Below are 24,955 nucleotides of genomic sequence, written 5' to 3'. Positions count from 1 at the left end.
AAAGCCTTCCATAAACACAGGCAAATATGCCAGTGCTCTGAGCTCTTTTGCAGATGACAAATACAATTGCTTCACACACCCCCTCCCAACACAAAATTCCAAAAATATCACATCTGATTTAGCCAAGTGTGGCAGAACTTGGCGGGATCCCCCACAGGAAGCATTTCCCTTCATTGTATCTCTGTGGTGCCTGTCTATGCTATGGGGTCCTCTGAGGCTTGGCTGACACTAGCCAGCAGAGTACACACACACAGTGGCTGCGTCTCAAACACCACCCAATTCCCTATATAGTTCACTGCTTTTGACCAAAGCCCTATAAGCAGTGCACTATGTAGTTAACAGGGTGCCATTTAGGACACACAAAATCACAGCCGTCCATCAGCAGACAAGCGAGCGCACACTCTCTCGAGTAAGGGCTCACTGGCACTTCATAAATCAAGATTAGGAGTGTCTGGAGAATCCCCTCCCCAGAGTGTCATTAAAAAGGCCATGTCAGATGGAATATATCAGATGAGGGTGAGAGAACCAGATGAAAGAGGAGCCAGGTCAAGAAGACCTCTGTGAGCAACAGCAACATTTAAATGAGTTAGTATGACTCTGTGGAGTTTTCTGGAGATAATGCACGCCATGCTAACGAGCCTAAACTGTGCAGCTGCCTGCAGGCTTTAAGGAACCTCCTGAACTTCAGAGGCCTGCGTTGAGTTTTTCCTCATGGCTTGGTTGAACTTCTTCAGTCACTTGCTTGGAATCTCTTGCACTAAGTTCATTAATCCTGCAGAAGATTACATCATACACTGGGAGACAAAGCTAGAAGAAGGAGAAAACACAACAAGCTACCGCAAGCGAAAATACAACAAGCTACCGTAGGAGAAAAAATACAACAAGCTACCGCAGGAGAAAAAAAATACAACAAGCTACAGTAGGAGAAAAATACACAAGCTACAGTAGGAGAAAAATACAACAAGCTACAGTAGGAGAAAAATACAACAAGCTACAGTAGGAGAAAAATACAACAAGCTACCGTAGGAGAAAAATACAACAAGCTACAGTAGGAGAAAAAATACAACAAAGAAACATGTCCAACACGTCTCCACAATGACAAGCCTTAAATTGCTGAGGATGTTCCTAAATACCAATTGACTGACTTACCCTGTTAACAATTCATGAAGGACATCTATATCCACACAGCACAATGAGACGTACAGCTCTGTAATTCATGAAGGACATCTATATCCACACAGCACAATGAGACGTACAGCTCTGTAATTCATGAAGGGACATCTTTATCCACACAGCACAATGAGACATACAGCTCTGTAATTCATGAAGGACATCTATATCCACACAGCACAATGAGACGTACAGCTCTGTAATTCATGAAGGACATCTATATCCACACAGCACAATGAGACGTACAGCTCTGTAATTCATGAAGAACATCTTTATCCACACAGCACAATGAGACGTACAGCTCTGTAATTCATGAAGGACATCTATATCCACACAGCACAATGAGACGTACAGCTCTGTAATTCATGAAGGACATCTATATCCACACAGCACAATGAGACGTACAGCTCTGTAATTCATGAAGAACATCTATATCCACACAGCACAATGAGACGTACAGCTCTGTAATTCATGAAGAACATCTATATCCACACAGCACAATGAGACGTACAGCTCTGTAATTCATGAAGAACATCTATATCCACACAGCACAATGAGACGTACAGCTCTGTAATTCATGAAGGACATCTATATCCACACAGCACAATGAGCCGTACAGCTCTGTAATTCATGAAGGACATCTATATCCACACAGCACAATGAGACATACAGCTCTGTAATTCTAAGAAGAAGCATCGGTACAATGCCTGCAATTACTTTGCCATGAGGCTAAACTTTCTATAAAAGTCAAAGACCATATCATTACAGAACAAAAACTGAAAAGCAGAAAGCTCTGCCATACAGTTTGCACTGTAACAAGCAGAAATAACAAGAATAGTTTCAAACTTAAACTTAACGGAGATCTCACCTTTCAGAGTGGTCGATCCAAATGGGTCAGGAACCTATTTGCACTTCCAGAAAAGTTCCCTTTTAAAACAATGTGCTTCCTGCTTGCCTCTCTTTTTGAGAGTGTACGTGCGTACCAGTGGGCTTGCCTGGGCTGTGATGTCTGTGCCCAGTTAGTGCTCCAAAATGCCAATTTGAGGAAGGGAAGGCCTGCTCCTTAGGGAATCCTAACATAACCATTTATTAGGCTCCCATACGAGTCCCAAAGCTCCACCAGTTGTATTCTGTCTCTTTATGCTTCTTTAACAGAGCGGTTGGTTGGCTGGGAGCCAGGTCCTGCATGCAGAAGGCCAGGGGAAAGTCAGATGGAGGGCCAATTAACAAATGGCACCCTATTCACTATATAGTGCACTACTTTGACCAAGGTCTATGGGCCCTAGTCCTGGTCAAAAGTGGTGCACTAAATAGGCAATAGGGGTGCCATTTGAGCTGTAGCTGTGAAACTTGGCTCAGGGCAACATGGCTGGTTCTGCTATGACCTGGGGCGTTATTATCAGCCAGCCACAAAGTAACAGGTTCCCTCACTACTGTCAAGAGTGACCTGGGGGGGTATTACCAGCCACAAATATAACAGGTTATCTCACTACTGTCAAGAGTGACCTGGGGGGTATTACCAGCCACAAAGTAACAGGTTCCCTCACTTCGTCAAGAGTGACCTGGGAGGGGGGGGGGTATTACCAGCCACAAAGTAACAGGTTCCCTCACTACTGTCAGAGTGACCTGGGGGGTATTACCAGCCACAAAGTAACAGGTTCCCTCACTTCTGTCAAGAGTGACCTGGGGGGGGGGGTATTACCAGCCACAAAGTAACAGGTTCCCTCACTTCTGTCAAGAGTGACCTGGGGGGTATTACCAGCCACAAAGTAACAGCTTCCCTCACTTCTGTCAAGAGTGACCGGGGGGGGGGTATTACCAGCCACAAAGTAACAGGTTCTCTCACTTCTGTCAAGAGTGGCCTGGGGGGGTATTACCAGCCACAAAGTAACAGGTTCCCTCACTTCTGTCAAGAGTGACCTGGGGGGGTATTACCAGCCACAAAGTAACAGGTTCTCTCACTTCTGTCAAGAGTGACCTGGGGGGTATTACCAAGCCACAAAGTAAACAGGTTCTCTCACTTCTGTCAAGAGTGACCTGGGGGGGTATTACCAGCCACAAAGTAACAGGTTCCCTCACTACTGTCAAGAGTGACCTGGGGGGGTATTACCCAGCCACAAAGTAACAGGTTCTCTCACTTCTGTCAAGAGTGACTGATCCCAGGGGGCTTTGAGAACAAAGCTGAATTCCCAGAAGAGGCCTCCTCATGAGTTCGGATCACTTGACTCAGCCATACGCAACGCTTTAACTGCATAACAAAATAAAGGGTCTAACACAACGGAATAATCCAACTCAGAAATCAAGTGCGTACAGGGATATCATTTGCAAGGGAAAGCGAGATCATTTGCGAGGTTTCCATGCTTTTAGAGCTAATCATTCTTCATAGATTGAATTGTAGCTCTGTTTCCAGCATCAGGGAAACTGTTTGCTTGCGCCCCCCAACAAGTTCCACACAGAGTGTGTTGCCAGCACATCCACCACCCACCAGGCCTTCTTGATGCATTTTCCAGGGCCTCATATTTTCCCAATAAAAGGGGCGTATCAGGATTACTTTAGCGGAGGGAAGCCACCCCTTGCCCCATGGCAGCCATTTACGTCATTGGTTGTCGATGCCATGAGTGAGGACTGACACATTCAACTGTTAGGACACCCCTGCACAGCGGTGGTGGGCGTGGGCTCCCCCCCTTCCCTCCCCTGGCCCTTCCTGAGCCAGCGGTGGGGGGGCGGGGGCTCCACCCTTCCCGAGCCAGCGGTGGGGGGGCTGGGGGCTCCACCCTTCCCGAGCCAGCGGTGGGGGGGCGGGGGCTCCACCCTTCCCTCCCCCTTCCTGAGCCAGCGGTTGATTAGGTAGGCTGTGGCTACATCTCAAAACGCCACCCTATTCCCTATGTAGTGCCCCCATAGGGCCCTGGTCAGAAAGCTGGGAATAAGGTATCATTTGGGATGCCGGCCGCTGTGTGACAACTGGGCTGGACCTCCCTCCTCACACCTTCCTGGTTTACAACCCAGCAGAGAGAAGCCGGTGTCACAGTAAGGGTGGGAAACAATGAGGTTGAGCCAGGTCAGTGGGCAAAGCAGCAGGGTGACTAGAACAGGGCTTAATGCATAAGGAGAGTTTCCACTGTGACCTAGCCTCTATCAGGACCGACATCAAAAGAGCTGCCGTCATCACCCTCAGCACTAGAGGGGACAGGTTTCTTTATAATTACACATGGGGCTGCATCCCAAATGGCACCCTATAGGGATACTCTATATAGTGCACTACTTTGGACCAAGGCCCATCGGGGAAAAGGATGCCATTGGGGATTACACTCCAAGAAGAAGATACGCCCATTAGTCCAGTGACTCACAAAAAAAGTGTGCCACAATAGAGGCTTGAGTTTGAGCCTGTCCTAAGCATGACTTCCTTTAGGAAGGAACACAGAAAACCAAGAAAGAAGAGGAGAGTTGTTCCCAGGCCTCAGCGCTTCCTGCTGTTAGGCCTATATGACAGAAGAACATTATTGGAGACCCACCAGGACCACAAACCACAGCAGTAGCCTGTAATGAAGTCAGTCTGGACAAGTAGTACCACAGCCTAGTAAACAGAGAGAGAATGCTATGTGAAAGTCTTCCTGTGGAAAGGACTGGAGAGTAATCAACAGGGCAGATGAGATGCCCACCCTCTCACCAGGTTGCTGCTTCACACACACCTGTTCCACACTGTGACAACAGAGCAGAGTACTTTAACAGAAACATCTACAGCTACCTGCTCGCTCGACACTATGCTATTTCCATCACACCACTTTCCATAACCACTTGCAGCCGGTGAAGTAAACCTAAATGTATACAGGGGTATTTGAAATACAGCACAATAACTTTTTCACAACAGATTTAGCCTAGTCTAACTGTTACTTGCAACAGGCCAAAAGGTTCTTAAAGCGGCAATCAGCAGTTGAACAATAACAAAGCGAACCTTCCCCGTCACTGTTTCACAAAAAAGCAAAGGGATGGGACAGATTTCTTTTTTTTACTCTCAAACTCATAGCCAGAGCTATGGATTGCAAAGACTGGACCCATCCATGATATTAAAAGGTTAGTTTAAAGGAGACCTTAATTTAACTAGGCAAGTCAGTTAAGAACAAATTCTATTTACAATGACAGCCTACCCTGGCCCAAACCCGGACAACGCTGGGCCAATTGTGCGCCGCCCTATGGGACTTCCCAATCACGGCCAGATGCGATTACAGCCTGGATTCGAACCAGGGCCTGTAGTGACGTCTCTTGCACAGAGATGCAGTGCCTTAGACCACTGCGCCCCTCGGGAGGCCCAAATCAGGGATTTATTTCACTGATTGGATATAGAACATTTCGTGAAGTGAAAGGGATTTTAGCTGCTGTACATGGTTGATAACTGCTTTTAAAATATCAATAGTAAATCTACAATCAGCTTTGGACATTTTGAGAATGAGAAAACAGCAGCACTATGTGCAATTGTCTATATGCATAAATATAATCTTGTCTGGTGCTGTTAAATGTCATCAGTATCTGATCTGAAATAAACTGGGAGCAGCGCTCTTACCCTGCAGTGTATACAAGCTGGACTCGAGGTTTTAGGGAGAGTTCCTCCATCAAGTTGCATAAAAATGGGCATAACGTTAGTGTGCCATCTTTAACTAAAGTAAACAAAGGACTGGAGCAAGAATTTATTTACATCTCAGCGAGCCGGGCATTTTCAGGAAAAACTAATCATTGCGGTAGAAATAAGATTAGACTTTTCGTGTGTAACAGTATTTGTATAGCCAACCTCAATAGCAAGAAAGCTTCTAAAATTGTTTGATTCAAGGAAGAAGCACGAGGACTGCGCATCACCTTAAAAATGCTAACCTGTTGCCATCAAAACACTAAGCCTGTTTCAAGAATCTTCCACATGGTTCATCGCTTAGCTAGTTAGCACACAACGCAAGTTTACAGTCTGCATGGTAGCTAGTTACAAGACCACCCTGACAATCATAAACAGACCGCCACTGTTGTTACGGGCAAGCTAACTAGCACTAAGCTAGCTAACGTTAGATAGCTACATCCGTAACGTTACTAAACCACAGTAATGTTAGACTAGCTCTTGCATGCAAATTCATATTTCATTTGATAGAGGCTTACCGTCTCCAAGCTACGATGGTATCTTAAACTGCTTGGTCGCCAGCAGCTCCTGGATACTTTTATGAGCAATATTTGGCAATTTCACATTGTTTGTAGCTATTTTATTGCACACAGACAGAGCGATCAAAAGTCGGTCATGTGATTTTTAAAACGACAATGACATTTCTCCCTCCTCTGTCTCCATGGGGACCTAGCGTCACAGTCGTCTGCGAGAACAGGGGCGGGTCTCAGAACCATTTAAACAGCCGGCGGGAACACACTTATGTCACATTCAATATGTTCTACCTAACCACATTATTTGTTCTCTAATATCCAGCTGCATAGCAGAATGATACGTCTACAATGCTCTAAACGTATATATTTTAGGTTGCTCTGGTACACCATCTAGCGTACGATAAAAGTGTACACAACAGCTACTTGGTGGTGATGCTACGCACAGTACTGGTATTCTGGTACGACAGACAGACAGACAGACAGACAGACCCAAGCCTCTTGACCACAGTCAAACATGTGTGACTGTATGTAAAAAAGCATAAACGCAGGCTCTGACACAGAATGCACTGTAATTTAATGCTCAGAAAGATATTAATAACCTGAAAGTAATGTGCAATAGCTTTGTCTATCTGATAAATAGGACAAGGAAGGCCTGTGATGGGAGAGGGGAATAGGGTGGGGCCCATGGGGAATAGGGTGTGCCATGTATGGGCCCTGGTCAACATTTTGTGCACTAAATAGGGAATATGATCCTAATCCTCGGGCTCCTGAGTGGCGCAGTGGTCTAAGGCCCTGCATCTCAGTGCACGAGGTGTCACTACAGTCCCTGGTTTGAATCCAGCCAGTATCACATCGGCTGTGATTGAGAGTCCCATAGGACGGCGCACAATTGGCCCAGTGTTGTCTGGGGTAGGCCGTCATCGTCATCTTAACTGACTTGCCTAGTTAAATAAAACACTTTTTTTTTCAATCCTTCAGTATATAGTGCCCTACTTTTGTATGGGTTCTGGTCAAAATTAGTGCACTATATATGACACAGGGTGCCATTTAGGATGTAGACATAGGTGTAAGCCATGGTAAGAAATAAGAATGCTTGACAGCCGTGTCATTCCAGCAGGCAGTGGCAGACTCTGTTCTGAAGCGATTACCATGGCCTAGACACTAGACCAGGGGTGTCATGTACCCCAAAGATCTGAGGTGACATAAAATATATGAGGGTGGCTGGAGGGGGTTCTAGGCCCCCGACCGTAAATTGGAGAACACCTGAAACAGCTTTTTACTGCAATCTAGAGACATAATCATTATGCTTAATTCTATGTTAAATCCTCCTGACTGGTGGATATTTTTTTCAAGAAACGAAATATGCTACTCTGCATCTCTGCTCAAATCTGGGTAAAAGATTGAAAGGAATGTGAGTCTTTTTAAGTATATTTAGTTATTGCATGCTTTTGTACCAACCTTTCCAACAAGAACACCAGCTAAGATAACTACTCTAACTTAATTGATAACCTGAAATGGTTTCTTGGTAGCTAGTTATGAGGTTAGGAGATTGGGAACCTATCAAAGCTAGCTAAAGCCAACTTCATAAAATTGCTAGGTGGCTAGTAATGTTACAGAGAAACGACAACAACAAAATGTAATAAAAAAAAAACAGGGCTCTGTTCTAGACCAGGGATTTTTATTTTATTTATTTTTATTTATTTCACCTTTATTTAACCAGGTAGGCTAGTTGAGAACAAGTTCTCATTTACAATTGCGACCTGGCCAAGATAAAGCAAAGCAGTGTGACACAGACAACAACACAGAGTTACACATGGAGTAAACAATAAACAAGCCAATAACACAATAAACAAGTCAATGACACAGTAGAAAAAAAGAAAGTCTATATACAGTGTGTGCAAAAGGCATGAGGAGGTAGGCAATAAATAGGCCATAGGAGCGAATAATTACAATTTAACAGATTAACACGGGAGGTGGATGAGGTGGATGAGGACCCGCAGTGGCACACGCGGGTCTGCATTCCCACATCCATACCCACACATGCAGTCAAAGGCCTCAGCCTTTTTGGCGCCACATTTTAGCTGCACCCCTCTTGACAGCAGAGACAAAAAAGTTAAGTTTTAGAGTTAATTTCCTACAATTCTACACATTTTGCCTTGGGGCGCAGGAAAGTAGATTTTGAAATGTTCTAACCCCATTCATGTAAGTTCTACTCATTTATCCATGGGGAGGAAGTACGCGTTTCACTGTTAGTCTGCACCTGTTATTTACGAAGTATGTGACAAATAACATTTGATTTGATTTGAGGAGAGACATTTTTTGTAGTTTCACAGCAAATTTTTTGCAATTCTACACATTTTGCAGTAGGGTTTTTGTTTGCGGTTTTTAATATGATATCTGCCCACGCCTGCTCTAGACTTACATCCTAAATTGCAACCTATTCCCTTTATAGTGTACTTCTTTTGACCAGGCCCTATACTATATAGGGAATAGGGTGCCATTTGGGATACATATTCTCTCTAGTCTTTGGCATTGACTGATTAAAACAGATCCCCTGCTGCACCTGCTGCAAAAGATTTATGGGCTTTTTGGCGTGCCAGGCATAGGCAGCGACACACACCCCCTGATTACTGAACCAGCAGGGTATACGGCTGTGTCCCATAGGCAGAGACACACACCCTGATTACTGAACCAGCAGGGTATACGGCTGTGTCCCATAGGCAGCGACACACACCCCCTGATTACTGAACCAGCAGGGTATACGGCTGTGTCCCATAGGCAACGACACACACCCCCTGATTACTGAACCAGCAGGGTATACGGCTGTGTCCCATAGGCAGCGACACACACCCCTTGATCACTGAACCAGCAGGGTATACGGCTGTGTCCCATAGGCAGCGACACACACCCCCTGATTACTGAACCAGCAGGGTATACGGCTGTGTCCCATAGGCAGCGACACACACCCCCTGATTACTGAACCAGCAGGGTATACGGCTGTGTCCATAGGCAGCGACACACACCCCCTGATTACTGAACCAGCAGGGTATACGGCTGTGTCCATAGGCAGAGACACACCCCCTGATCACTGAACCAGCAGGGTATACGGCTGTGTCCCATAGGCAGCGACACACACCCCTGATAACTGAACCAGCAGGGTATACGGCTGTGTCCCATAGGCAGAGACACACCCCCTGATCACTGAACCAGCAGGGTATACGGCTGTGTCCCATAGGCAGAGACACACCCCCTGATCACTGAACCAGCTGGGTTATACGGCTGTGTCCCATAGGCAGCGACACACACCCCCTGATTCACTGACCCAGCAGGGTATACGGCTGTGTCCCATAGCAGCGACACACACCCCCTGATCACTGAACCAGCAGGGTATACGGGTGTGTCCCATAGGCAGCGACACACACCCCCTGATCACTGAACCAGCAGGGTATACGGCTGTGTCCCATAGGCAGCGACACACACCCCCTGATTACTGAACCAGCAGGGTATACGGCTGTGTCCCATAGGCAGCGACACACACCCCCGATCACTGAACCAGCAGGTATACGGCTGTCTCCCATAGGCAGCGGACACCACACCCCCTGATCACTGAACCAGTCAGGGTATACGGCTGTGTCCCATAGGCCAGCGACACACACCCTGATTACTGAACCAGCAGGGTATACGGCGTGGTCCCATAGCAGCGACACCCCCCTGATTACTGACCAGCAGGGTATAGGCTGTGTCCCATAGGCCAGCGACACACAACCCCCCTGATTACTGAACCAGCAGTGTATACGGCTGTGTCCCATAGGCAGCGACACACACCCCCTGATACTGAACCAGCAGGGTATACGGCTGTGTCCCATAGGCAGCGACACACACCCCTGATCACTGAACCAGCAGGGTATACGGCTGTGTCCCATAGGCAGCGACACACACCGCCTGATCACTGAACCAGCAGGGTATACGGCTGTGCCCATAGGCAAGCGGACACAGACCCCTTGATCACTGAACCAGCAGGGTATACGGCTGTGTCCCATAGGCAGCGACACACATCCCCTGATCACTGAACCAGCAGGGTATACGGCTGTGTCCCATAGGCAGCGACACACACACCCTGATCACTGAACCAGCAGGGTATACGGCTGTGTCCCATAGGCAGCGACACACACCCCCTGATCACTGAACCAGCAGGGTATACGGCTGTGTCCCATAGGCAGCGACACACACCCCCTGATTACTGAACCAGCAGGGTTATACGGCTGTGTCCCATAGGCAGCGACACACACCCCCTGATTACTGAACCAGCAGGGTATACGGCTGTGTCCCATAGGCAGCGACACACACCCCCTGATCACTGAACCAGCAGGGTATACGGCTGTGTCCCATAGGCAGCGACACACACCGCCTGATCACTGAACCAGCAGGGTATACGGCTGTGCCCATAGGCAGCGACACACACCCCCTGATCACTGAACCAGCAGGGTATACGGCTGTGCCCATAGGCAGCGACACACACCCCCTGATTACTGAACCAGCAGGGTATACGGCTGTGTCCCATAGGCAGCGACACACATCCCCTGATCACTGAACCAGCAGGGTATACGGCTGTGTCCCATAGGCAGCGACAACACACACCCTGATCACTGAACCAGCAGGGTATACGGGTGTGTCCCATAGGCAGCGACACACACCCCCTGATCACTGAACCAGCAGGGTATACGGCTGTGTCCCATAGGCAGAGACACACACCCCCTGATTACTGAACCAGCAGTGTATACCTCTGTGTCCCAAATGGCACCCTACACTCTTAGAAAAAAAGGAACTATCTAGAACCTGAAAGGGTTCTTCGGCTGTCCCCATAGAACCCTTTGAAGACCCCTTTTTGGTTCCAGGTAGAACCTGTTCGCTTCCAGGTAAAACTCTTTTGGGTTCCATGGACTGTAGGACCCTTTCCACAGAGACAGCTGAAGAACCCTTTTGTGTGTTCCCTTGATAGTGCTTGGACTTTTGATCAGGGCCCATCACTATGTAGAGAATAGGGTGCCATTTGTCTCGCTGCCCCAGGACATGAACAGTTTGTTGTGAGGAGTTTATGACATGTGAATGATTAAAACGGTGAGGAGTAGATTGTGATTGTTGTGATGTAACCCTATCACATGTTGTATTCAACCTGTAAATCTGGGTTAGAGTGATACCCATGGAGAGGCTTAGCATACATAGGCTTACCATTTCTTTCATAACCCGCCTATAGTTGTATTAATCGGAACATTATATAGCCTACTGTAGGCTATGCACCTATATTTTGAGTTGTTTGCATTGAGCACCACATATTTGAAGTAAAATACACTATAGGGCAGGCTATACAATCCAAATTAGAACCAGTCATATGATTAAAAAACACTAGGTCATCATGATGAGGCTTGGTCAAAGGGATTTGCCTTTCATTTGAAGTGGCAGACTATGATGACCATTATGACAACCAGATATTCCAAACTCTTTGTGACGTCTGAATGAATGTTTATTAGGCTATGTGTCTCTGTCAGAGTTGCCAAGGAAACAATTGAGGAAGTTAAGAATCTTGGTGCCTTTTCGATTTTCAACCAACACATCCGTACCACCATCGACCGAGCGTCATGTCTAGGAAGGTGGGTATGTGTCACTGAGGTATAAAGAACGGGTATGCGTATGTATGTGATGATGATGATGAGATGATGAGGTACTGGCAGGTAGTAGTGATGATGGGTCCTTTGCGAACGAACGGCTCTTTTTGAACGGTTCTTATTGGAAGAGACGTTATTTGGGGCTCCCTGATTTGCATACTGCTTATTGAGCTAAAAATGTTTTCCTAAAGACAGTGAATCTTCACCGCAAAAAACAATAAATAGTCGGGAGAGCGTGTCAATCTGGTCATTTTTTTGCAGGCCATCTAATAATTTGGCCAGGTAAAAATGTACTTGATCTGACATAATGGTAACCTACCTTTTCTGCTTTATATTGGATATTCGCACCTTTTTCATGGTTCTAGGTCGATTTTGAAGAATTTTGAACGAAGAGCTGTTTGAGAGACAAATGAACCGGTTCTTTTACGTGAACGGAGACAAATGAGCCAGCTCACTGAAAAGACTCGGAATGCCGGTCACAAGCCGAAAGTCTCTCATGCGCCGGAAACTTTTGCGCGCTCACACGTGCGCAATGGCTGACAAACATCAGGATGTGTAGTAGGCTACCCTTTTAGCTAATTCATCAAATAAACCCAGTGTAAATAAACACATTTGCTGTAATCCGTTCACTGATACACTGACACATATGGTCCGCAACATCATGGCAAATGGGTGTTATGGCAAATGCCACCTGTACAGATGCTGCTTGATGCTTCCGTTGGTTGACATGGGCAAATAAGCCTACAGCAGCGTTACAGAATAATGCAGCCAATTTAATACCTAAATCCCCACTGTATAACAAATCCAAAAGCTTTGCTATCAATTTAAAATGTTAAATTGATGTTTATTTTATATGTTGGTTAATAGTTTCCTTAGGTGTCATCCCAAACTGCACCCTATTACCTATGAAGTGCACAACTTTTGACCAGAGACCATTTGGCCCTGGTCAAAAGTAGTGCACTATATAGGGAATAGGGTGCCAGTTGGGAAGTAACTATGAGTATTTTGTGCAACATTTTTTTTTCCGTTCAACAGGGTGCTCATCAACATCAACAGGCTTCTCAGCAGATCCCCTCTTTGGTGGAGCTGGATGAGGTTGACCTGGAGGAAAATGAGGCGCAGGTCAACGTTAACCCACTTCCTGTGAGTCGTTTAGTTGTTTATACACCTGGAAAGTTCTGGACATCAGTTTAGATTGAATGGTGCACAGGTCATTCAAAATACATAGGCAGGAATAAAACATTCAGAACAATTATATAGGGTGCCATTTGGGACATTTGGGACGAAGACTTAAGTTTCTGAACCATACTGTTGCAGATTATACAAAGATCTCATATGTTACCCTATTCCCTTTCTAGTGCATGACTTTTGACCAGGGCCAATAATGCTCTGGTCAAAAGTTGTACTCTCTAGGTTATCATTTAGGATAGACTCTCTATCTTTTTCTGTTGATGGCCATTTTGATAAAACAGAGTTTAACAACTCACTCCAACAAGTTGATTTATGATGCTGTAGTCTGTGGTTAATGAGATTGATTTTGTTTTGTCCTTCAGGGGCTGACAGGGGCAGTTACTAGACTTATGGTTGGCTTTAGGGTACGTATCAACACCTAAAACATATGTATTTACATCATGGTAAGTAACAGCTGCAAGTAGGTTGGTGCTCTGTAACAATGTACCAGTTATGTACAGTATGTAACTACACAGAATGTAAAGAAGGACTAATTCATGAAGAGAAAATCCTGTGCAGAGCAGTGTGTCTTGAGATCCAGGTGCTGGTTTTGGTAGGAACAACTTGTTCATGGGTGTTAAGGTAGGTTAAATATTTTTTATTTTACTAGGCAAGTCAGTTAAGAACAAATTCTTATGTTCAATGACGGCCTAGTTCAGGGGCAGAACAACAGATTTTTCCCTTGTCAGCTCGGGGATTTGATCTAGCAACCTTTTAGTTACAAGTCCAACACACTAACCAGTAGGCTACCTGCCGCCCCAGTATTCTAAATGTACTGGGTGAGGTAGGAGCTGACATAGGAGCAGGTGTCCTGGTTAGAGGATAAGGAGAGAGACTTGAGGTTGTGTTTTAGAGAGTCTATGCTCCCGTTTATTTGCTCTTCTTTAAATCATAATCCATTCAGTTTCCATTACTGACTTGTTTGTGTGGTTGGATACTGTGAGGCACAGATAACAGAAATAAAAGGATAAACGCAGGAGAGTTCTTCACAACTACACGGGTTGTTTGGCTCTGAACTAAAGGACAAAGGAACTCCGCTATTTAACAAATGAAATGGGTTGCAGGTGTACACAGAGCATAGAGATGTATAGAGATCTCTAATGCCCAAAATCCTGAATAACATGGGCAGCGCCATTGAAGACTAATACGTAGAGACCTCTACACATCTCTATGGCTTAGCCTGTTAACTAAAGAGTGTGAGAAAAATGACAGCCTTTTCTACAATGGGACCACATTGGTTGGTGGCACCTTAATTGGGGAGAACGGGCTCGTGGTAATGACTGGAGCGGAATCAGTGGAATGGTATCAAATACATCAAACACATGGTTTGATACCATTCCATTTGCGCAGGGTCAGCCATTATTATGAGCTGTCCATGTGTGGCTGTGCGGTCTGTGTGGTTTCCAGATGTAGAGTAACCTGTCAGTAGTTTAGGATCAAGCTAGACTAGAGAGAGGCTATAGATCACTGAAGGTTTATGAAGGTTGGTTTTGTAGAGCAATGCTGATGCACTTTTGACCTTAAAGTGGCAATCTGCAGTTCGAACAATAATAAAGCGGGCGCCCCGCCACTGTGTCGGCAAACCGCTGAGGGTTGGGGCTGGAGAAATCTAACCACCCTCAAATTCATAGACAAAGCTATGGATGCAAAATACTGACCATCCAAAATGATAGTTTTAACCATGTTTTGAGGCTATACAGTGTTCGTTTACAATTACCGGTAATGAGTGCAGGAATACACCCCCCAAAAAACTACAAAGTACAGTACAGACATAACACACCAGAGACATTGTGGATTTTTACATCATGGCTTTTGGTGGGAAATATGGACTTAGCTATGTATATCTGTTGAAATGGACACGGTACAGATGATGAAGTAACAGGCCTCCTTGTGTCTGCACTGTGTCTTGGTACAGATGATGAAGTAACAGCCCTCCTTGTGTCTGCATTGTGTCTTGGTACAGATGATGAAGTAACAGCCCTCCTTGTGTCTGCACTGTGTCTTGGTACAGATGATGAAGTAACAGCCCTCGTGTCTGCACTGTGTCTGCACCTTTAGAATTATGACCATTGACCATTGATAAGATCAGGTTAGATCTTTCCATTTAACATTGATTCAATACTAGAAACCCAGAGTGAAGTTTTGAATCCTTGCACTGATTTTACTACTATATATTTACTACTATATATTTACTACTATAACATCACTACTATATATTTACTATTAGACATTTACTACTACGTATATATTTTACTACTATACAGTTACTACTACGTATATATTTAACTATATACATTTACTACTACGTATATTTACTATTATACATTTACTACTACGTATATATTTACTACTATACTTTACTACTTTACTACTATATAAGTTTACTACTATACATTTACTACTATATATTTACTACTATATATTTACTATTATACATTTACTACTATATATTTACTACTATACATTTACTACTATATATTTACTACTATACATTTACTACTATACATTTATGACTATACATTTACTACTACGTATATATTTACTACTATACTTACTACTATACATTTACTACTATATATTTACTACAACATATTTACTACTACGTATATATTTACTACTATATATTTACTACTATACTTTTACTACTATATATTTACTATTATACATTTACTACTACGTATATATTTACTACTATACATTTACTACTATGTATATATTTACTACTATATATTTACAACTATACATTTACTACTATGTACATATTTGCTACTATATATTTACTACTATACATTTACTACTATACATTTACGACTACGTATATATTTACTTAACTGCTATACTTTACTACTACGTATATATTTACTACTATATATTTACAACTATACATTTACTACTATGTACATATTTGCAACTATATATTTGCTACTATATATTTACAACTAAACATTTACTACTATATATTTACAACTAAACATTTACTACTATACATTTACAACTATACATTTACAACTATACATTTATTACTATACATTTACTACTATATATTTACTACTATACATTTACAACTATACATTTACTACTATATATTTACTACTATATATTTACTACTATATATTTACTACTAAACATTTACTACTATACATTTACAACTATACATTTACTACTATATATTTACAACTAAACATTTACTACTATACATTTACAACTATACATTTACAACTATACATTTATTACTATACATTTACTACTATATATTTACTACTATACATTTACAACTATACATTTATTACTATACATTTACTACTATATATTTACTACTATAAATTTACTACTATATATTTACTACTATACATTTATGACTATACATTTACTACTATATATTTACTACTATATATTTACTACTATACATTTATGACTATACATTTACTACTATACATTTACTACTATATATTGAGTACTATACAACAGTTGTTTCCATCTTTTTAAAGATTTTCTTCTTTAATGAGCCCAATATGTAAAATTCTACCACTCCACCTTAATGCCTCAGATATTTTAGAAATGTCATTACACACTGGTCTGGAAGTACTATTTTATTCACTTTTTTGGACTTGGCCTTAAACCAGAAAGGGGGGCATGGCATGCTTAACATCATTGGTTCCCAACGAGGGCTACTAGGACCCCTGGGGTACTTGGCCTATCCACAGGGGTTACTTGAAAAGCTTACTGGTAAAATGCATGAGGTACTCCGGGCAAAGCAAAATTCAGTTGGTGGTACAGTAACCGAAAAGGGTTGGGAACAGTTATAGTTGTGGGGTTTGTGTAACCAAAGTTGTTTTGCCATGGCAGGAGGATGACGTGGAAACTCAGTTTGGACAGGTCCACTGCACCATGAAGGGGGTTCCCAAGGGCAGCCGCCCCGTCATCATGACCTTCCATGATATTGGACTGAACTGTATGTTTTGTTGTTGTTGTGAGAGAGCCCTGTCTGGGCTATCCAGTTGATCTTAAGTTTAGTTTATTGTTATTGTGCACATCTGGCTAAGAGCTAAGTTCCATTCCATATTGATATGTATCTAAACCAGTGAGTGCACAGCGCTTTGATGACAAACAGAACTTTAAGCAAATTACTTGTTTTTAATATGTTAATTCAGGCTTGCATGTCATGATCTGTATACAGTCCCATATGGTTGTTCTATTCAATTCAATGTCAATTTCAAAAGCAACAATGCACAATAAAAAAAACATTTAGGAGCACTTGGCTGAACTTGTCTTATATTCTCCTGTGTGTCTAGACAAGTCGTGCTTCAACCCCCTGTTCAGCCACGAGGACATGCAGGAGATCATGAGGCACTTTGCCGTGTGCCACGTTGATGCCCCTGGGCAGCATGAGGGTGCCTCCACTCTCTCCACTGAGTGAGTGACCAGTGCCAACCTCAATTAGCAGCATGAATTTGTGCTTTGCAGGGGGGTTATTGAGTTGAAGATTCTCTGCTGGTTGCCGTCCTCAGTGTACCATGAAAATGAATAGAAACAAATTAGTCAGATCCAATGATTTCACATGGCACAGATCCCATCTGTTGTTAATCTTAGTGGACACTGGGATCTAGTCCCATCTGTTGTTAGCCTTAATGGAGACTGGGATCTAGTCCCATCTGTTGTTAGTGGAGACTGGGATCTAGTCCCATCTGTTGTTAGTGGACACTGGGATCTAGTCCCATCTGTTGTTAGTCTTAGTGGACACTGGGATCTAGTCCCATCTGTTGTTAGTGGACACTGGGATCTAGTCCCATCTGTTGTTAGTCTTAGTGGACACTGGGATCTAGTCCCATCTGTTGTTAGGGGAGACTGAGATCTAGTCCCATCTGTTGTTAGTGGACACTGGGATCTAGTCCCATCTGTTGTTAGTGGAGACTGGGATCTAGTCCCATCTGTTGCTGGTGGACACTGGGATCTAGTCCCATCTGTTGTTAGTGTTAGTGGACACTGAGATCTAGTCCCATCTGTTGTTAGTGAACCCTGGGATCTAGTCTCATCTGTTGTTAGTGAACACTGGGATCTAGTCCCACCTGTTGTTAGTCTTAGTGGACACTGGGATCTAGTCCCATCTGTTAGTAGACACTGGGATTTAGTCCCAGCTGTTGTTAGTGAACACTGGGATCTTGCCCATTTGTTGTTAGTGGAGACTGAGATCTAGTCCCATCTGTTGTTAGTGTTAGTGAACACTGGGATCTAGTCCCATCTGTTGTTAGTGGACACTAGGATCTAGTCCCATCTGTTGTTAGTGAACACTGGGATCTAGTCCCATCTGTTGTTAGTGAACACTGGGATCTAGTCCCATCTGTTGTTAGTGGAGGCTGGGATCTAGTCCCATCTGTTGTTACTGGACACTGGGATTTAGTCCCATCTGTTGTTAGTGTTGGCAATTGATGTTATTCTTCAATAACACAAACTACAAAGCAGATCAGGGGGAGAAAAATAGGTTTATTTGAGAAGGACAAATCAAACATGTTATGCTGAGAGTTAGATGTTCAGTCTCCCCTGTCCTCAGCTTTTCTCCACTGAACAAAGGAACAGGATGCCATTTATAACCCCCCCCCCCCCCAATCTAGCCTGGGGTTGACCAATCAGAAGTCCTTGCAGTACAACTTGGCCAATGGCCAAATAACAAGTATCCTGCTCCCAAGTCAATGTACAGACCAATGAAAACGTGGCACACGTAGCTCCGAGTTCAGGAGTGACATTCCACAGATTCTAAACAGATGTTGAACTGAAAACCAACTCCTATTGATCTCGTCCTCTGTGTTGTGTATTTATCTTCAAAATATTATTATATTAGTGAACACTGGGATCTAATCCCATCTGTTGTTAGTGTTAGTGGACACTAGGATCTAGTCCCATCTGTTGTTAGTGGACACTGAGATCTAGTCCCATCTGTTAGTGGACACTGGGATTTAGTCCCATCTGTTGTTAGTGAACACTGGGATCTAGTACCATCTGTTGTTAGTCTTAGTGGACACTGGGATCTAGTCCCATCTGTTGTTAGTGAATACTGGGATCTAGTCCCATCTGTTGTTAGTGGACACTAGGATCTAGTCCCATCTGTTGTTAGTGAACACCGGGATCTAGTCCCATCTGTTGTCAGTGGACACTGGGTTTTAGTCCCATCTGTTGTTAATGGACACTGGGATCTAGTCCCATCTGTTGTTAGTGAACACTGGGATCTAGTCCCATCTCTTGTTAGTGGACACTGGGTTTTAGTCCCATCTGTTGTTTGTGGACACTGGGATCTAGTCCCATCTGTTGTTAGTGAACACTGGGATCTTGTCCCATCTGTTGTTAGTGGACACTGGGTTTTAGTCCCATCTGTTGTTAGTGTTAGTGGACAGCAGGACTAAGAGCAGCTGCCTGCCATGCAAATCCACTGTCACATGGCACCTGGTCCACAAGACTCTTAAACAGTCAACATCGGGGACTGGGTCACTGATAGGCTACTGTAGGTCACTCTACCTGAATGTTCAGGTAGAAGAAGTATCCAGTGAGAAAAGAGATGATATTCACAGGGTAGAAATACAGTGAAAAGGCACCAACAGATAATAACAAATGGATGATACATTTATTTGAAACATGTCAACAACAACCACATGTTTGAGAGACTAGTTTGACACAATAACATTATGGCTGTGTCCTAAATGGCACCCTATTCCCTTTATAGTGCACTACTTGTAGGTAGTGCACAATATAGGGAATAGGGTGCCATTTGGGACACATCCATGACTTGTATCGTGTTAGTGATGATGAGGAGCACTTGAGGTAACTTGTGTTCTGGTCTTGCGCTGCAGGTACACCTACCCCTCTATGGACCAGCTCTCTGAGACTCTCCCTCAGGTCCTCAAGCACTTTCGGTAAATCACAAATCAATGTTTATTCGTCATATACACAGTTTACAGCAGGTATAAACGGTGCAGCTAAATGTGTACTGACAAGCTCCCGCAACAGTGCAGTCCAAAATCAATATAAATATTATTTAATATATACACTACCGGTCAAAAGAGTATCTGGAGCATCAACATTTGTGGGTTCGATTACAGGCTCAAAACGGCCAGAAACAAAGACCTTTCTTCTGAAACTCGTCTGTCTATTCTTGTTCTGAGAAATGAAGGCTATTCCATGCCAGAAATTGCCAAGAAACTGAAGATCTCGTATAACGCTGTGTACTACTCCCTTCACAGAACAGCACAAACTGGCTCTAACCAGAAAATAAAGAAGAGTGGGAGGCCCCTGTACACAACTGAGCAAGAGGACAACTACATTAGAGTGTCTAGTTTGAGAAACAGACGCCTCACACGTCCTCAACTGGCAGCTTCATTAAATGGTACCCTCAACACACCCGTCTCAACGTCAACAGTGAAGAGGCAACTCCAGGATGCTGGCCTTCCTGGCAGAGTTGCAAAGGAAAAAGCCATATCTCAGACTGGCCAATAAAAAGAAAATATTAAGATGTGCAAAATAACACAGACACTGGACAGAGGAACTCTGCCTAGAAGGCCAGCTCTATATATTCTGGTTAGAGCCAGTTTTGCTGTTCTGTGAAGGGAGGAGTACGAGATCTTCAGTTTCTTGGCATCTAATGATCAATTAGCCTTTTAAAATGATAAACTTGGATTAGCTAACATAACGTGCCATTGGAACACAGGAGTGATGGTTGCTGATAATGGGCCTCTGTACGCCTATGTAGATATTCCATTAAAAATCAGCTGTTTCCAGCTACAATAGTCATTTACAACATTAACAATGTCTACACTGTATTTCTGATCGATTTGATGTTATTTTAATGGACAACAAATGTGCTTTTCTTTCAAAAACAAGGACATTTCTAAGTGACCCCAAACTGTTAAACGGTAGTGTATATTTAACCTTTGTTTAACTTGGCAAGATTTCCCTTATGATTGATTTGTTTTACAATTGAGAAACACCTGTTTTAATAAATGCTTTCAAGTGTTACCCTACGGGATCAAAAACACATTTATTATGTGGATAACTAAATATAAATTAAATTACATTCACATAGAGGTTTACATCCTCTTCCTATTAGAAGCTTCAAACTCCCATCAAACCTCTTCTTGTTTCCCTTCAGGTTTAAGAGTATCATTGGACTGGGCAGCGGTGCTGGTGCCTACGTCCTCGCTAAATTTGCTGTGAGTGGATTTTTTGTTGTTGTTGAACTCTTCTGTTTTTGTTAAATTGAACAGCCATCATTTAACTAGGATTTAAACCCAGTAAAAGTCCTTCAACATACCACAGTGTTGATACTGACAACACAATCTTGATCATTTTTATTGCCAAGCAAATCAAATCAAATTTTATTGGTCACATACACATGGTTAGCAATGTTATTGCGAGCGTAGCGAAATGCTTGTGCTTCTAGTTCAGACCGTGCAGCAATATCTAACATGTAATCTAACAATTCCACAACAACTACCTAATACACACAAATCTATGTAAAGGAATGGAATAAGAATATATACAGTACATATAAATATATGGATGAGCAATGACAGAGCGCATAGGCAGATGCAATAGATGATGTAAAATACAGTATATACATATGAGATGAGTAATGCAAGATATGTAAACATTATTAAAGTGGCATTATTAAAGTGTCTTTGGAATGTTCTTTTGTTTGTACACATCTACACTGTTCTGTACTGTACAGACACTGAATAGCCTGTGTGATGGTTATCCTCAAGTTAGACTAACCACTGAAACAATGAAGCTTATAGTAGATATCACAACAAAGTTAATGTTGTGGTTGTTTCCTGCTCTCTGAATCCTAAATATGTCCCAAATGGGTTGCGCTATGTTCTTCATTTCTTTATTCTTCCTGTCTACAGCTGAACCATCCAGATAAGGTTGAGGGACTTGTCCTCATCAACATCAATGCACGTGCCGAGAGCGTGATAGATTCACTTACACACAAGGTAGCATAGCATAGCATAACTAACATAGCATAGCATGACTAACATAACATAGCATAACATTACATAATTAACATAGCATAGCATATCATAACTAACATAGCATAGCATGACTAACATAACATAGCATAGCATAGCATAACTAACATAGCATAGCATGACTAACATAACATAGCATAGCATAACTAACATAGCATAGCATGACTAACATAACATAGCATAACATAACATAATTAACATAGCATAGCATATCATAACTAACATAGCATAGCATGACTAACATAGCATAGCATAGCATAACTAACATAGCATAGCATGACTAACATAACATAGCATAACATAACATAATTAGCATAGCATATCATAACTAACATAGCATAGCATGACTAACATAACATAGCGTAACATAACATAATTAACATAGCATAGCATAACTAACATAGCATAACATAGCATAGCATAACTAACATAACAGAGCATAGCATAACATAGCATAACATAACATAGCATAACTAACATAACAGAGCATAGCATAACTAACATAGCATAACATAACATAGCATAACTAACATAACAGAGCATAGCATAACTAGCGTAACATAACATAGCATAGCATAAGTAACATAACATAGCATAGCATAACTAACATAACATAGCACAGCATAACTAACAGAGCAAAGCATACCATAGCATAATTAACATAACATAGCATAATTAACATAACATAGCATAACTAACAAAGTTAAGTGCTTTAGAAAATGTAAATAAAAGAATATGCAAGATCTGTATTCGTTTTTTTTATTATTATTAAGACCCTCCAACATAACAATCCACATTGTGGTGGGTCTTTCAGGCTAAGCTCATGGTGACATGCTGATTTACTCTGATAGAGTTAAATTCTTAGGGGATTATGTAGAAATATGCTTTAATGTCCTTTGTGTTTGCTCAGAGCCTGGCTTGGAGGAGCCTGCACACACCACTGTAAACTCCCAACTCTCTCTCTGTTCAGATGACTGGCTGGATCCAAGCACTGCCTGATCATGTTCTAAACCACATGTTTGGAAAGGTAAATGTTAGATAGAAAGAGGAACTATAGTAGTACTAACACCTTAATGACTATTTCATCTACTACACTACAACCACTGACAGTCCGTATGGAAAGAGCAACATATTGTTTTGAAACATCCTAAAGATGTAGCTTTGTTTAATAAACTGTCAATATAAGACTTCTGTCCCCCTCTGGAAGCTACACTTCTGTCCCCCTCTGGAAGCTACAGTATATGCATGATTATGAATGATACAATTACATTTATATTTAAATAGCTATGAATTGTTGTGAAACATCAACCCTTTGTTATGGATGTTTATAGTCAGTGTCATAACATATTACATGTGTATTATAAGGCATTATAAACTATGTTATAATGCATTCTAAGTATGTACATCATAGAAAGCGTTACCATTGAGATTTGTTCTTTGCGCAATAGGAGGAGATCCAGAACAACCCTGATCTGATCGCCACATACCGCAACCACATCACCAATGATGTCAACCAGTCCAACCTGGCCCAGTTCTTCAAGTCCTACCAGAGCCGCAGGGGCCTGGAGATCGAGAGGCCTGTCCCAAGGGGAAACATTAACGCCAGAACTCTGAAGTACATCACACAGACCGACTCAGCATCAGGACCCGGACTCTTACCTGGCCACATGACCTGACTAGGGAAACTCAGGGCCCTAGCTACTCATGATCGTTTCAGTTATGATATTGACTACGAGTATTAGTTATAATATTGACTACGAGTATTAGTTATGATATTGACTACGAGTATTGGTTATGATATTGACTACGAGTTTTAGTTATGATATTGACTACGAGTATTAGTTATGATATTGACTATGAGTATTAGTTATGCTATTGACTGAGTATTAGTTATGATATTGACAGTATTATTTATGATATTGCCTATGAGTTTTAGTTATGATATTGACTTGCGAGTATTAGTTATGGTATTGACTACGAGTATTAGTTAAGATATTGACTACGAGTTTTAGTTATGATATTGACTACGAGTATTAGTTATGATATTGACTACGAGTATTAGTTATGATACTGACTACGAGTTTTAGTTATGATATTGACTATGAGTTTTAGTTATGATATTGACTACGAGTATTAGTTATGATATTGACTATGAGTTTTAGTTATGATATTGACTATGAGTTTTAGTTATGATATTGACTATGAGTTTTAGTTATGATATTGACTACGAGTATTAGTTATGATATTGACTATGAGTTTTAGTTATGATATTGACTATGAGTATTAGTTATGCTATTGACTGAGTATTAGTTATGATATTGACTGAGTATTATTTATGATATTGACTATGAGTTTTAGTTATGATATTGACTACGAGTATTAGTTATGATGTTGACTACGAGTATGTCACGTCCTGACCATAGAAAGCTTTTATTTTCTATGGTAGAGTAGGTCAGGGCGTGACAGGGGTTTTTGTCTAGTTTATTTATTTCTATGTTGGTTCTTGTTAATTTTTTCTATGTTGGGGTTTTGTCTAGTTTATGTATTTCTATGTTGGTTCTAGTTTCTTTTTTCTATGTTTTTTTTTTTTTATGATTCCCAATTAGAGGCAGCTGGTTATCATTGTCTCTAATTGGAGATCATATTTAAGTTGTTTTTCCCACTAGGTTTTGTGGGAGATTATTTTGAGTTAGTGTATGTTGCACCTCTTCGTCACGGTTTGTTGTTTTTGTTTATTAGTTTATT

General features: G+C 42.2%; 1 protein-coding gene across 1 annotated transcript; it reads left to right on the top strand.

Moving 5' to 3' along the window:
- Positions 1 to 11,748: 11,748 nt before the first annotated feature.
- LOC115187716 (protein NDRG1-like) lies at positions 11,749 to 24,653 on the top strand. Its single transcript, XM_029746711.1, has 10 exons — positions 11,749 to 11,951; positions 13,002 to 13,109; positions 13,520 to 13,561; positions 17,043 to 17,148; positions 17,489 to 17,609; positions 20,036 to 20,098; positions 21,331 to 21,391; positions 22,088 to 22,174; positions 23,181 to 23,237; positions 23,659 to 24,653. Exons 1-10 carry the CDS (start codon positions 11,940 to 11,942, stop codon positions 23,884 to 23,886), a joined length of 885 nt encoding a protein of 294 aa, XP_029602571.1. The 5' UTR covers positions 11,749 to 11,939; the 3' UTR covers positions 23,887 to 24,653.
- The last annotated feature ends 302 nt before the right edge of the window (positions 24,654 to 24,955 follow it).

Source organism: Salmo trutta, unplaced genomic scaffold (assembly GCF_901001165.1).
Source record: "Salmo trutta unplaced genomic scaffold, fSalTru1.1, whole genome shotgun sequence".
Taxonomy (NCBI): Eukaryota; Metazoa; Chordata; class Actinopteri; order Salmoniformes; family Salmonidae; genus Salmo; species Salmo trutta.
Note: the sequence above shows the minus strand (reverse complement) of the source record. Positions and strands in the feature narration are given on the sequence as shown.